Source organism: Opisthocomus hoazin, chromosome 3 (genome assembly GCF_030867145.1).
Source record: "Opisthocomus hoazin isolate bOpiHoa1 chromosome 3, bOpiHoa1.hap1, whole genome shotgun sequence".
NCBI classification, from domain to species: Eukaryota; Metazoa; Chordata; class Aves; order Opisthocomiformes; family Opisthocomidae; genus Opisthocomus; species Opisthocomus hoazin.
In genome coordinates this window covers 47,902,028-47,918,221 of record NC_134416.1, presented here as the reverse complement: position 1 = coordinate 47,918,221, position 16,194 = coordinate 47,902,028, and the positions used below count along the sequence as shown (strand labels likewise).

Here is a 16,194-nt window from a genome sequence, read left to right as displayed (position 1 = left end):
ATTTTTGAGAACTGGTTTGTTAAAATATCGGAAGTTATGCCTGTTATGCTTTGTTATTCTTTACCATTCTGAATATAAGCATCTTGTTTAAAATTCATTGAAATGTCAATGTTTAGACCAAACCCCTGATTTTCAGTTCCTCAGCTTTCAGTAGCTACTGCAGTGTTATATCATTAAAAACGCCATTTAAAAATGCTAGGTTTGAGAAATAGATGTTTGCAATTAAAAATATTAATTGATGTATGCCAGATTATATAACTTCAGGTTTTCATCAGGACAGTGATCTGCTGGACCGGCGGAAACAGTGCTTCAGTGTCCAGTCTGAATCTGGAGAAGATCTCTACTTTTCTGTGGAACTAGAGTCTGACCTAACCCTATGGGAAAAAGCCTTCCAAACAGCAACTTTTTTAGAAGTTGAACGGATACAGGTGAGAACAACTGCCTTGATGATTACCTTTTGGTACGTTAACAAATTAGATGTATATGAAATACTGATGCAATTTGAGAAATTCTCTGACCTCCTGCAGCTCTCAAATTATTACTGTTTTACGTATGTAGTTGCATAAAAACAGTTTCAGTGTTCCCAAATAGCTTGCAATCTAATGTTCAGAACAGATCACCTCAAATACAATCTTTATTATGAGTAGGTGATACATATTTGTTAACTAAAGTTCATGGGCAGGAGAGGAAAAACAATCTGTACATCAGGGACAAAAACAGCTCTTTCGATATTCTTACATACTCTCTTACATGCTACTATATTTGTTACTGAATTACATAAGAGAACCTTGCAGGAATTAAATTGTCCTTATAATAATCAGGAATGAGAGTACACTGAGGGAGAGTACTTACTGGATGCAAGCAAGAACAAAATTGTATCTCAGATACGTTATTCTTTTCTTCATACATTTCTTGTTTCTTGTGTATTTACTAAATAGATGACAGAGCAGAGATGGAGGACATTCGGGTGCAGATTACTAGCAATTTTTTATAGCAAAATTGCATATCAGAATGTTTAAAGATGAATCTGTTTTTTTCTCACATGCCCAAAAAGTCATGTTTTTTTGATATAAAATAGGAGAGAAAAAAAATACCCACCACAATTATGATTCACCTAATCCTAGTTGTTATGTGGATGTTCTAATCATAAAAAACACGTGTGGTTGGAACAGCTTTAGCTGGTGTTGCTATGAGTTACTCTGTATACACACCTACAACAGCCTCTGCAAGTGTTGGCTAATGCACAGTTTCCCTGCACTTATTTTCTGCATCCTCCTGGGAATGCAAGCTCTGACAATTTTTTATTTAGACAAATTGTTGGTTAGTTATCTGTTAGCCCTCTTCTGACCTATAAACCAACATATACAGGTGCTCTGAATTAGTATATACTAATGATGATCCATTTTTCAAAAACTACACTGCTGTCAGTTTTAACACATATTACCTTTGTTGGAGGAGAAGTCAAAGAAGGTTCCACTTTAAAGTTCATGCACTCTGCTACCTTTTACAGGATCTATTCTTACCTTTTGAACTCTTGATTGTCCTGCTGAAGAATGTAAGTGTAGCTTTTTGTATAAAAATTGCAACAATATGTATCCTCTGCTACTAAATATTTGAGATGCTTTGTCTTTCTCATAAAACTGACTGCAACAATGTTTGTAGAAGCACTGCTGTGCCATCAGTAAAAGAATATGTGACAATTTTATTGAATAACTTTTAGCCCAGAAGCCACTTCGTACTTGTTCTGCTCTAATATATTTCATAACGTAGCATTCCTAGTTTAGATTTTTCTCTTGGGTTTTAGTGTTACGTTTATTCAAAATTACTCCCATGTTTCCCAAAAAGAATTTCCATAATAATCTTAATCTCAGATTAGTCTTAACCTTTCTACCTTTATTTTCACTCTACTCATGTTCAGAGTAGCAATAATGATTTCCTGAGATTGACTGATTATAGCAAATTTGTGAAAGTGGACAAACAGGCTTCTCGTGATAAATTATTATTGTGAAAATGACACTTAAGATTTCACCTTTTTTTCTTTACTTTCTTGCCTCTCTTTCAATATCTTAGTTTGGAAAAAAAAAAGAATATTAATTTTTAATATAACTGGTCTTGGCCTCCCATTTTTCTTTCAGCAGTCTGTTACTGCTTTCATCCACCAATTTGCAGATACAGATAAAATCTGTTTTGACTAAGCAGTAATATAATTTCTCTCTGACAAGTTCTTTCGTTGCTCTGTGAAAAAAAAAACTTGACAGGTTAAACATGGAGGTATCAACTGTACATTTTTACTAAAATTGTGGTTTATGCAATCACGTAAATATGAATATTCATATTTCATGTGGATGATAACCCAGCTGTGTGCAGGTTTCTCTTACTATAAAATCATATAATTTTGAAAATATAACTGCAGTTTAAAACTGCCATTTAAAATTATTCAAATGTGTTGTGTACTATTCCATAATTATACAAATAATAACAGAGTTACTCAATGAGTATAAACTGGCATTAGCCTCCATGAGAGGTTAATCAGGGCCCTATTCTGATGTAATTCTAAAGAGCACATCACAAATGAAAATATTTTTAAAATGCCTAACTATAAATATGTGGTAAATTGTTTAAGCCTAATTCATAGATTCTGCGAGAGGTATATCTAAAAGAAAAATCAAGTAGGCTTTTTTTTTTACGAAATAAATATATTAGAGGAGAGACAGTCAAGCTGATCACAGTTTAGCAATAAAATGTGGTATGATATTGTAATGCTGCCGTTATGATGTGTTACAGTCACTCTTTAGTTAGTTTTATTTAGAGTAGTACGAGATGCTAATCAATTTGCATAATTACCTATTAAAAGAAAATTTTTAGTTGAAATGGAGATCCTTTTTCCTTACTATCCCACAGCATTTTTACATGAAGAATATGAGACTGCTATAGCTTACATAAAAATGTTCCATTATATATGATTGTCAGGTTTCCTTTGTGTTCCTTCTACTTTATGCTAAAAATTTCACCACTTCCATGATTATTTTTTTTCTTGCTATCCTTCTTGTCTGTACTGTAGTTGTTTGTTCCCTAATCAGATTATTGTGTAAGCTGCTTTGTGTTACAGTGCTTTAACGTTTGTCTCCATTGAAATTGAGTCTGAGTTTGAAAGTCTGAATTAAATCTTGGACTTATAGTATGGTTTCCCTTAGCTTCAGAGATAACTTACATTGGGTTTACAATGTGTCATTCTTTCCGTATTTTAAACTTCGTATATTGAGGGAGTAGAATCTAAGGAACAACTTCGAGTTGTCTACTTCAGCCCCTGCCTGACCCACTGAATTATTCATAAACCCAATTTAAGATTCTGTATTCTGTGAGGGAACAGAAACGAGTCCTGAAATATCTTCTGCTTCTTTTGGGAGGGAGATGCTTTTGTTCTGGTAAGGTTTTCATGAGCTCTATATGAGAAATTTGCAACCAAAGCCAAACATCCACAGTATATATTATTAATAGTCACTTTTAATGACTTAAAGTGTTTGTTAAGAAATTTTAGAGAAATTTGTATAAGAAATTTTAAATTATCGAGTCTCCTGGGAAGATTTTCTGCATTTTTCCTTTCTCCAAATGTCCGAATTAGAAGACAAATTATAGAAAACGAAGATGCGAAATATCTTAACACAGTCAATGAGTGTCTGAAAGTTCATGTTTGTACTCTGACCTTTGACCAGAGTCATGTGCAAGTGCATACAACACACGCAGAAAGCAAGAGACATTCCTCCACAAAGAAACTAAAATCTCACTCTCCAGAGATCCTTTTGTGGTTCTCACATTTTTTGCTTCTGTGAATTGTTTTGAATATCATGGAATACGTAGTTTGAAGTCTTACGTATAAGTAAAGAATGAGTAAAGAATCAGCTGCTAGTGGTGCTCTGCACGTTACAATGGAGTTTCTTCCTACTGATAACCACATTGAGCTGAACTAGATGATATTTCTGCACAGAGTACTGCCTTTTGTAGAAAGAACCTTCAATCTGGGAAGCAGGTTGCTTTTCCAATGCAGCATTGAACCAAGACTAGTAAGTCCTGTTTCTCATAAATCTTAACTATTCAGTGAGGCTAATTAGGCCAGGCACAGTGCTGTGGTTAAGCAGAGGTAGCTGTGCCAGCTCAGCGTGGTGCTGCAGTCCACATTGTACATTGACCTCTGGTGCTGAGGTGGGAGGTCAAATGAGTTAGCCAGCAATACATAGTTTAAATCTGATACACTGTCTCCGTGCAATTTTTAATTCTCAATAAAGGCTCTATGTCTGTGCTAGATATCTTGGAGGTCTACACATAAAAATGTAGTTTGCATCTTGTAGGAAGTTAGCAAGATAATTCTACAAAAGCATACATTTTTTGCTTTGCATGCAAAAGCTGAACATTTTTGCAAATGTGAATTAATTAAGTATTAAGTCACTGTGAAATATATTACTTTGCACTCTTTTCTTCTACTAATGAGTTGTTGCTAAAGGCAATATCCTCTCTTTTCCTGATAACACTGATTTACAATCAAAGTTTACATATTCATTGAAATTTTATGGTGTAGCTGCTCCAAAAAAGACCCACTTTTATTTGCTAATGTAAAAACAAATACCTTATGACCACAACACTACAGAGCTGAATGGTTGATTTTTGTAATTAAAAATTTTAGGGGGTTATGCATTAATAGTTATAATGACGAAGAGCATCTCTATACTGTATGAATTCAGATTTTATACATCTAGTAAAGTACATAAAGTTCTTTCAGTGTTGGAAGCTACAAGAATAGACCAGTTGCTGCTTTCCGCCTCAACAGCAGCAGTAGGAAACATTTCTTTTGCTGATGGACAGTTATAGCTTTTGAAAACAATAACATATGATTTACTGTTACTCAGCAATAACGCAAAATCATCTTGTAAGGCACATGTCATGTATTGGTTTTACTTCCAAGTTATAGAAGGCCATGCTTTGTTTATAGACTGGCTTAAATGCTGCACTTGTACCCCACCGATAATTAACAGAGTGTCCTTCAGCTTCAGTGATGGATATCACTATGTTTGAAAGCTGGATTCTAGAGCTCCAAGGTGTGTGTACAAAGATTAACCAACAACTGTTTGTATGTAGTTGAGACCTCATTTAATCAATGAAATCAATTCACTCAAATATTTCAGTTCCAGAAAAGAAATCTATATTGAAGTGTAAGAAATTCATATTTAAAATAACCAAAGAATTGGTATAGCTATGAACTTTTTCATTTTCTTTTATTAGAATGTCTATTTCAACTCTTAGAAGCTGTTAACGAGCCTTTCAGCTTCTTGTGTTCTGGGGAAGACTATTTAGAATCCAGAGAGCCCACCCAAAGAGTACAGAAGTAAAGGCATGTGAGCCACTGCTGAGCCACTCTCCATCATCTTTGAGAGGTCCTGGAGGACAGGAGAGGTGCCCGAGGACTGGAGAAAGGCCAATGTCACACCAATCTTCAAAAAGGGCAAGAAGGAGGACCCAGGGAACTACAGGCCGGTCAGCCTCACCTCCATCCCGGGTAAGGTGATGGAGCAGCTTATCCTGGAGGCCATCATGAAGCAAGTGGAAGAAAAGAAGGTTATCAGGAGTAGTCAGCATGGATTCACCAAGGGGAAATCATGCCTGACCAATCTGATAGCTTTCTACGATGACATGACTGGCTGGGTAGACGAAGGGAGAGCCGTGGATGTTGTCTACCTTGACTTCAGCAAGGCTTTCGACACAGTCTCCCATGATATCCTCCTAGGGAAGCTGAGGAAGTGTGGGCTGGATGAGTGGTCAGTGAAGTGGATAGAGAACTGGCTGAATGGCAGAACTCAGAGGGTTGTCATCAGCAGCGCTGAGTCTAGTTGGAGGCTGGTGACAAGTGGTGTCCCTCAGGGGTCAGTACTGGGCCCAGTCTTGTTTAACTTCTTCATCAACGACCTGGATGAAGAGTTAGAATGTACCCTCAGCAAGTTTGCTGATGACACCAAACTGGGAGGTGTGGTAGATACACCAGAAGGCTGTGCTGCCATTCAGCGTGACCTGGATAGGCTGGAAAGCTGGGCAGAGAGGAACCTGATGAGGTTCAACAAGGGCAAGTGCAGGGTCCTGCACCTGGGGAGGAACAACCTCATGCACCAGTACAGGCTTGGGGTGGACCTGCTGGAGAGCAGCTCTGCGGAGAGGGACCTGGGTGTCCTGGTGGACGACAGGTTAACCATGAGCCAGCAGTGTGCCCTGGCTGCCAAGAAAGCCAATGGGATCCTGGGGTGCACCAAGAAGAGTGTGGCCAGCAGGAGGAGGGAGGTTCTCCTTCCCCTCTACACTGCCCTGGTGAGGCCTCATCTGGAGTACTCTGTCCAGTTGTGGGCTCCCCAGTTCAAGAAAGATGAAGAGCTACTGGAGAGAGTCCAGCGGAGGGCTACAAGGATGGTGAGGGGACTGGAGCATCTCCCCTACGAGGAGAGGTTGAGGGAACTGGGCTTGTTCAGCCTGAAGAAGAGAAGGCTGCGAGGGGACCTTATAAATGCCTACAAATATCTGAAGAGTGGGTGTCAGGAGGATGGGGCCAAGCTCTTTTCAGTGGTGCCCAGTGACAGGACAAGGGGCAATGGGCACAAACTGAGGCACAGGAAGTTCCGTCTGAACATGAGGAAGAACTTCTTCCCTCTGAGGGTGACGGAGCACTGGAACAGGCTGCCCAGGGAGGTTGTGGAGTCTCCTTCTCTGGAGATATTCAAGACCCGCCTGGACAAGATCCTGTGCAGCCTGCTGTAGGTGACCCTGCTTCGGCAGGGGGTTTGGACTAGATGACCCACAGAGGTCCCTTCCAACCCCTACTATTCTGTGATTCTGTGATTCTGTGATTTATCCTTGATAATCAAAATGCCAGAAATAGTAATACATACTTTTGTAACAGTGATAATTTAGTAAGTTATGTTGTCCCCCTGTTTACAATCCATATTTTGGTTCTTCGACGTATTGTAGATCATAGAATCATAGAATCATAGAATGGTGAGGGTTGGAAGGGACCTTAAAGATTATCTGGTTCCAACCCTAATGCCATGAGCAGGGACACCTTCCACTAGACCAGGTTGCTCAGAGCTCCATCCAACCCGGCCTTGAACACTGCCAGGGAGGGGGCATCCACAACTTCTCTTGGCAACCTGTTCTAGTACCTTGGAAGTCTTTGTTCTCATTTTCTATATTTATTTGCTACAACAACATTTGAGGGTTTTAACTACATTTCATTTAATCCGCAAGGTAAAATTTCTATAAAATAAGAATGGTTTCTTTAAAGAACTTACATCATGTTTGGAAATGTTTTAAATTTTTTTTACATATTTTGTAATGAAAAATACAAGTTTGTAATTTTGTAACTGCAGTCAACCTTCAGGCTCAGCAATAGTTTTAATCCTGAAAACAACACTAGTAGTTGTCTCACAGCATGTGTTGATGTATGATGTTACGGAAATAAATAGATGCACAGATTTAAAAGTCACAGAATAAGAAAGTCATGATTTCAAGGTTTCTCATGGAAACAGTTGAGCTATATTGGTCCACTAACAGAAGCAGAAAAAGATTTTCACATTGTTATATCATTTGCTACATTGTATGAAATACTATCTTTGTCACTGAGATTTAGGACAACAGAAAACCACAATAAACAGCATACCAAAGAGATATTTTACAAATGCATTTATTCCTCTTAAAAGGCTAAAAGGATTATATTAGTGTTAGAGCAAGTTACCGGGTTCCAAAACAAGTAAGAGAGTTTGACAATAATGAAATTTCCCTTTTAGCAGTTGTCATTAGTAAACCACTGAGGCAATTATGATTCTGATTTATTTTTTCCCTAATGGAAGCAAAGCCTCTTTTTACAATACTTAGAAAACTTCATCACTGATATAAATCTTTTGATTTGAAATACACTGGCAATAAATTGACCTAATTACACAAAAATGACTTATTTCTGATAATAATTTTGAGATATATAAGCATCAAAATAAGGACACAGAAATACTGGTCCTAGAAAGAAGTTGAAGAAATCTGTTCTGTGGTAACTACCTTCTCTGTTCTTTTTTTTACAGTGCAAGACGTATGCCTGTGTTTTGGAGAGTCATCTTATGGGACTTACCATTGATTTCAGTATGGGCTTTGTCTGTTTTGATGCTGCCACAAAGGTAAAATTCTAAGACTTGTTTACATCATATTATTAATTATTATTCCTTGTTATTGCTTATATTTTGGGATAAGCAGTACACCCTTAAAATGTACTTCTTTTTATTATCAGAACAGATCATCTCATGTCAAATGTCTCATGCTTTTAAACTTACGTGTGATTTCTAAGTGATATGAGAAGTTGTACTCTGTTATGTTCTTGTTACTGAAAAGTCAATACCGATATCAATCTAAAGCAAGCATCAAGCCTTAATTCTTTAATTTCATCATTCATGACTGATTCAGTTTGTTTCTTTTGCTGGTGCATCCTTGGTTTTGAGAGGAAACAATCTTGATTTCAAGCTGATCTGTGAGCTTTGAAAAGAACCTGCTTTTCTCTTTTCCTGTTTCATGGTGGGAGTGTGTGTTATTACAGCAATTCTCCATTTAAATTTTAGATATTTTTGTTCACGTGTCTGTAAAAAGAGAAATCAGTCATGATCTCTATGTTTCGTGCTTATCCCGTTAGCCTTTGAAACGCTCAGCACAACAGATGAAATAGTTTGCTATATCAAGTGAATAATATGTCATCAGTTTTCAGATTATATTCATGCAAGTCCAAATCTCAGTAAAATCATTAAGAGCCTACATATGTTTGCACTTGCACTAAGTGCTAGTAAGTACTAAAATGTAAGCAGGCTTTATTGCTACTACTTGACACTGCTGTTACAGGAGAACGTGAAATATTTTTTCTGGGTTCCACTTCTCTTCAGTACCTGTTTTCCTTTGATATGCTGCAACATTGCCACCAGCAATTGCTGAAAATGCCCTTTTCTTTCCAGAACATACATATTTTTTTTTGTTAAGTAAATAGTCTTGTAGGGTTCATCAGTGAAATACATGACTGTCAACTTAGGAGGTATTACACAAAAAAAACAGTGTAACAGAATTAAAATCCAGTGGCTCAGAAAAAAAGGTGTAGGTTCCCCCCACCCTCCAATAACAATAGAGCAATTCTTTTGTATAAAGGCAATCTGCATCTCATTCAAAGCTCTTGCACATCTCTGATTCTCAGAAGAATTCAGACTTCAGACTCTTTGAAAGCCATTATGTGCAGTACAAGCATACACCAAATTTCAAATAGCAAAGCGGAAGCACAACTTCCTTCATACATACTACCATGGATGAAGGGTGTGGTACCCTTTTGGATGTCCTTAGAACATGTACAGCAGATTTCCAGGTACAGAAAAAAGCTCTAGTAGAGATATAACTTCTCTGTCTGGCTTTCTCAGATGAGTCATTGTGGCTTTCCAGTTGTACAAAATTTCTGGAGACATCATCTTGGTCAACAATATCACTTGTAAAACAGATTCTTCTTTGCCCTCACAAACAGATTTTTAATTTTTTTTATTCATATCAAAGAGCAGAAAAATATTTCAAGTATTAAAAGTGACTACTGAAACACTAAGGCAATTGTTAGCATTGGCAACACATTTGCATTCAGCTCTTCTCTCCTCTTGCTGCTGCCCCATATTGCCTACCAGGTCACATAAGTAGTGCCAAAAAATACCTTATAAACTCCAACACTAAAACAAGTGCAGCAAAATATTGGCATCTAACTTCCATTTCGATCCAGAAGAGTCCTGACTGGGTAGATTGGGAACTTACTCAAACTAAAACCACACTGCACAATCAAGTAACAGAAAATCCACAATGCAAGACCACTGGAGTGAAGCTTTGATAACTTAATCACAACCAGAAGAAAGCCAAGAAGGAATTTTCCATCTTCCAGGTCTCCCAAGCTTTACAACACCCATAAAGCATTGTAGGAGTACGAGGCAATTTTACGTTTTCCTCTCCCCTTCATCCGTAAAGCCATGAAACCGTGGAATGAACTGGTTCCTTCTGGGGAGCCATCTAGTCTCAGCATCCAAAAAGTTCTGAAATTTTAAGCTAAGCATTAACTGCAGCTGAGTGTCTGGGAATCTTGAGGGTCTAAATACTGATGAAAGAGGACATGTTTATAGGATTTGAAAGAGGTTTCTTTAAAGCGTGAAAGGGTAGAAGATGTGTGAAGGGATTTTTTTCAGGAGGAGAACAGCTTCATGGGCATTATATGAACAGAACAGACAAGTGTAGAATTCCTCATGAGCTGGAGAAAAGACATTTTTATTGCAGTGAATAGACTGTAGTTGTAACTAGAGAAAGCGTAGTACATATTGCATCATCTACAATTGGCATACTGTGCTACTCCTCCTCCTTCTCTCCTGCCAGCCTTGCAGTGGGTAGCAGCCCACAAAACATTTATCGGACACAGACCAGCCTCTCTCAGTTGGTACCACTCGTTCACCACACTTACACGCAGGCTGGAAGGAAGTGCTGGGGGCTCCTGCTGATCTGTCAAAGCTGTCACCAACCCCCTACTGTGTCACTCGGGTCTTCGAAGCTCCTGAAACCACCCAGGAGCTGCGTTCTGTGGCACAAGTGATTCCCCCTGAAAAAATACTCTTTCCCATTTTTTACTGCTACACTTATCTCCTAGTTTTCCTTCCACCTTTACCACTTGTGCTTTCTGTGTTTTCATTTTGGACTGATGAAATCAATTTTGCTTTAATGCTTGCTGATTTTTGTTTTGAAAGTGGGTTTTATTTTCCTGAATAGAGGGAGGGAACATGCTGGTAAAGCTCAGGAGTCAGTACACAGAGAATCCTGAAGGTTTCAGGGTTTGTTTCATTTTAGTTGGATACAGAAAAATAAGCAGAGACAACAGTTTAAGATAAAGGTATGGTGTTAAAAATGCCTGATCGTAGCATGCATACCAGAGATATACCACATCCTTTCATTAGGCATGGAGAACATGTACATTGGAAATTCAAGAAAATATTTTTGTCCTGTATGCAATACGCAAAAGCTTCTTGGATAATGTTCTACTGACAGTTGTCATTAAGAGGTATGTGTCACATATGCTAGTCATAATGTCTGGCAGGTCTTCCTCTCACTGATCACCAGTCTGTGGAAACACTCCTTCATTCATCTCACAAATCTTTCGTGGAACATATAATGCAATTCTTTTGGTGCCCCAAAACTCATTACATTCTTCTGTTACCACTTAAAAGCACACTGTCTATGAATAAAAAAGTCTAACAGAACCAACAAAGAGTGCACAGCTCCCTTTGAAGTTAAGGCTTTGTACAGGCAAACACAGATACACATTTTTGTGGTTTGAATGGAAGTAGTACATAAGCAAATCTAATGACAAAATCTCCAAGTTTTCTAGTCAGAGAACTATTTATCTTGTCAACAGATTTCTTGAAAATGTTTTCAGTCTTCTGATAAGCAGTCATTTAAATAAATTACATAAGCATAAATAAACTACTCCATAACATTAACAAAAAAAGATTTTATACAGAAAAAGTTTACATATAAAAGAGGTAGAAATATTCTTTTCAACTTTTCTACATATTATTTTGAAACAGACTGTGTTATTTTAAAACTTTCAGTGTTGTAAGCAGAATGCAGTTAGTAATCTCAGAAACCTACCTGCAGTATAGCACCTTAATTAGTTCATATGTTAGAATAAAGTATAGCACCATGGATAAAAAAGAGGACATATTACTTTGGTAAGTAATCAGGCTTTAGGAAGTGCGATATGATAAGGATGGCTCTAATGCAATTGCATTAGAAGATAAGAGAAACAATACTGTGTAATGCAACATTATCTGTTGTTGTGTGACTGCTACAGTTGAAATTGTCAAACAAGCCACAGGATGAATACTTGTTTCAAAGCTGCCCAAAGTATGTCAACCACATTTTAATGAGTACCTAAATAGGAAAACCATTACCTGCTCTCCATCATTGTATATACAGATAAAGGCTGCGATTCGCTGAACCAAAAATTTATTCAGATATTTTCATTACGATGATGGCAGACGTAGGTTGTGTCTATGCTGACAATATTCTTCAGCAATATTGCTATGCTCACATAAACTGAAATAAAAACTAGAAGTGTTTAGTCATCTTAAGATAAAAGTATTATTTCTCCAGCTAAAGACGGAATTCATATGAAGTAAGAGTTAGAATGTCTTTTCCAGGAAAGATCTGAGAAAACAATGAAAAATGGAAAACAGTTTCTAGGACAAGGAAAATATAAATAAAATTTAAATGAAACTATCTATATCTTAGAATCATAGAATCATTAAAGTTGGAAAAGACCTCTAAGATCATCAAGTCCAACTGTCAACCCAAAACCACCATGCCTGCTAAACCATGTCCTGACGTGCCATGTCTACATGTTTTTTGAACACCTCCAGGGGTGGTGACTCAACCACCTCCCTGGGCAGTCTGATCCAATGCCTGATCACTCTCTCACTAAAGAAATTTTTCCTAATATCTGATCTAAACCTCCCCTGACACAATTTCAGGCTATTACCTCTCATCCTGTTGCTAGTTACTTGGGAGAAGAGACCAACACCCCTCTCCCTACAACCTCCTTTCAGGTAGTTGTAGAGAGCAATAAGGTCTCCCCTCAGCCTTCTCTTCTCCAGTCTAAACAGCCCCAGCTCCCTCAGCTGCTCATAAGACTTGTTATCTAGACCCCTCACCAGCCTTGTTGCCCTTATCTGGACATGCTCCAGCACCTCAATGTTCTTCTTGTAGTGAGGGGCCCAAAAGTGAACACAGTACTCCAGGTGCGGCCTCACCAGTGCCGAGTACAGGGGCACGATCACCTCTCTACTCCTGCTGGCCACACTATTCCTGATACAAGGCAGGATGCCGCTGGCCTTCTTGGCCACCTGGGCACACTGCTGGCTCATGTTGACCAACAGCCCAAGATCTTTTTCTGGTGGGAAGCTTTCCAGCCACTCTTTGCCAAGCCTGTAGTGTTGCATGGGGTTGTTGTGACCGAAGTGCAGGACCCAACATTTGGCCTTGTTGAACCTCATACAGTTGGCCTCAGCCCATCAATCCAGCCTGTCCAGATCCCTCTGCAGAGCCTTCCTACCCTCAAGCAGATTGACACTCCCACCCAACTTGGTATCGTCTGCAAATTTACTGAGGGAGCACTCAAACCCCTCATCCAGATCATTGATAAAGATGTTAAACAAGGCCGGACCCAAAACTGAGCCCTGGGGGGCACCACTTGTGACCGACCCCTAGCTGGTTTTAACTCCATTCACTACCACTCTGCGCTCGGCCATTCAGCCGGTTCTTTACCCAGTGAAGAATACACCCATCCAAAACATAGGCAGCTGGTTTCTCCAGGAGGATACTGTGGGGAACATTGTCAAAGCCCTTATGAAAGTCCAGGTAGATGACGTCCACAGCCTTTCCCTCATTCACTAGGCGAGTCACCTGGTCATAGCAGGAGATCAGGCTGGTCAAGCAGGACCTGCCTTTCATGAACTTGTGCTGGCTTGGCCTGATCCCCTCATTGTCCTGCCCATGCCTGCTGAGCACACTCAGGATGAATTGCTCCATAACCTTCCCCAGCACCGAGGTCAGGCTGACTGGACTGTAGTTCCTGGGATCCTCCCTCCGGCCCTGCATGTAGATGGGCGTCACATTGGCAAGCCTCCAGTCATCTGGAACCTCCCCTGTTAGCCAGGACTGCTGATAGATGATGGAGAGTGGCTTGGCCAGCTCCTCTGCCAGCTCCAATCTTATTAATATTTACATATGCATTTGTGTATTAATACAGAACTCCTAGAAATTGTCGCATGAATTAACAAACTCCATATTAAACATGAAAATGATATTTAAAATGTCATACTGTTCATGAAAAAAACTATTTACATCTAATTCTTTATAAATTGTATGAATTTTTACAGTCAGTATATGAAAAATCAGTGCAAACTATCGTTTTTCCACTTCCAGTTATGGCATATCCACAAATTCTCAGTGCAACCTGTTCCAGTGTCTCACCATCCTCATCATAAAGAATTTCTTCCTTATGCCCAATTTAAACCTACCCTCTTTCAATTTAAAAGCGTGGCCCCTTGTTCTGTCACTGTAGGCCCTGATAAAAGGTCTTTCTCCATCTTTACTATAAGCCTCCTTTAGAGTTGATAAAGGCTGCAATAAGCTCTCCTTGTAGTCTCCTCTTCTCCAGGCTGAACAACCCCAAATCTCTCAGCCTTTCTTCACAGGAGTGGTGTTCCACACCTCTGATCATTTTGTGGTCCTCCTCTGGACCTAGTCTAACAGATCCATGACTTTCTTGTACATGTTCACTTCTAGTATTTTACCGCTACTCACACCAAATTCAACCACTCTTTTTTGGTTAAAGCTTTACTCAAAGCCGTATTCTCTAGACATCAGAGTTCGATGTCAGATAATTCATTCAGTCCAGCTCTCACTTGTCTCAGAATAAAACTGCAGGTGAAAAATCTTTCAATGATTTCAAAGGGGAGCTTGGATGAATACTTGGAAGACAGATCTAAGGAATGTAATTTGTTTTTAAATTATTGTTTTTTGATGACATTTTCGTGTTTCCCAGAACACAGAGCTTGAGTAGTAGTTTCTGAGGACACCTGAGAAGTCCTGTCTTGTATTTTGATGAAGTGGGGTCTTAAGTAAATCTTCAGACAATTTTTATTTTATACTTAATACTGTGCTCATGGTATTTTAAGTTTTTTCTGTCTTGATCACTACTGAACTGACTGTGAAGTATTTTTAATAGTGAATAATGACTAATCGAGAGAAGTGAAGCCAGGTTCTTCAACTAGTGATTTTAACAGTTGTTCAGCTATTCCAATTCCAATACTCAAGTTATTTTAGCAATGAAACAATATTTAAATTGTTAGTTCCCTCTTCCATTTCAAGTTAATAGATTTTTTTTTCCAATATGCCTGGCAAATTAAAGTCAAAATTTCACAGATGTTCTAAAACCGAAACTCACTACCAATTCCCATGAATGAGTTTATAGAGGGTAGTGACTCATTATTCTTATGGTTTCCAGACAAAAGCCATACAACCTTGTGTGTCTTGTTTCTTTGTTTACTGTCATTTAATCTTCATACAATACTTAACTATGTAAGTTGAAATGACAGATTAAAAACTGTCATCACTTCTAAATATGTTTAAAGTCAAACACATCATAATTCAATAAAAGCATTGTTTCTATGTCTGCAGAGACCTATGATAAATATGAGTACACAAAGTATTAAACTGAGTTCTTCAGAACAAAACTGTTCTGTGATGTGATTATAACAACACTGACATAAATCATAGCCATTTCTGCTGCAAATCCCCTGCTTTCTCTTACTCATTTTCTGACTGATAACTCATAGACCCGACAGTAGTTTATCATTTAGAGCATTTTGTATGTTGCTTTGTAACAAACTATTGTGATTTTCTGAAAGGAGAATGAACGGTTTTGAAGACTGCCTAGTTAAATCAGGTTCTTACAACATTTCAGAAAATAATTTCTTAATTCAGCTAAACAGTTTTTTAAACTACCAAATGTAATTATGGACACAAAATTATTTCTTTCCCTGCATATTAAAAACTAGTAACATGTATGCTTGTGGTCTTGTTCTTCTGTAGCACTTCCTAGAGCCAAAGCTCCAGTGCAAGATGTCATTGTTTTTTTTCTTATTAATGATATTTAGTTTGAAAGAGAACTGCAACAAATAGGCCAAGCACACAGTGGCAAATTTTTAACTATGATTAATTTCTATCCTGTAGTCCTTTATTTGCGGTAGTGATATACCTGGAGTGAAAAGACCACCTGTCTCTTGTGTTGGCATACATGGAAGTTTAAATCTGATCATTAGTGAGTGTCCTCACAGCGTATCTTCCACTGAGCACTTCTTCAAAAAATGTCCACCAGCTTTAAAGCAATTTCATATGCGTTATTTGAAATAGAGGATGTCAAATAACATCCTTTTAATGAACTTTCCTCCTTCTTCCTTGCTGGTATTCTACTAAAAGTGAATTTAATTATTCTTTGTGACTACTATTTAGATATTTTCTTTTCTTTTGGCTGCCTAATCAAGTTTTCCAGATTCTGTTTAGTTA

General features: G+C 38.2%; 1 protein-coding gene across 11 annotated transcripts in view; it reads left to right on the top strand.

Annotated features, from left to right (window-relative positions):
• The window catches only part of SNTG1 (syntrophin gamma 1), a 365,296-nt gene that overhangs the window by 332,736 nt on the left and 16,366 nt on the right, over positions 1-16,194 (top strand). For 8 of the 11 annotated variants that reach the window (XM_075416176.1, XM_075416174.1, XM_075416173.1 and 5 more), the window contains 3 exons: positions 276-428; positions 1,511-1,555; positions 8,106-8,198. In XM_075416176.1, coding sequence (XP_075272291.1) covers positions 276-428; positions 1,511-1,555; positions 8,106-8,198 — 291 coding nt within the window. Of the gene's footprint in view, positions 1-275; positions 429-1,510; positions 1,556-5,274; positions 5,467-8,105; positions 8,199-16,194 lie in introns of those variants that run through there. The other 3 variants (XM_075416180.1, XM_075416175.1, XM_075416179.1) reach the window with 2 other exon arrangements.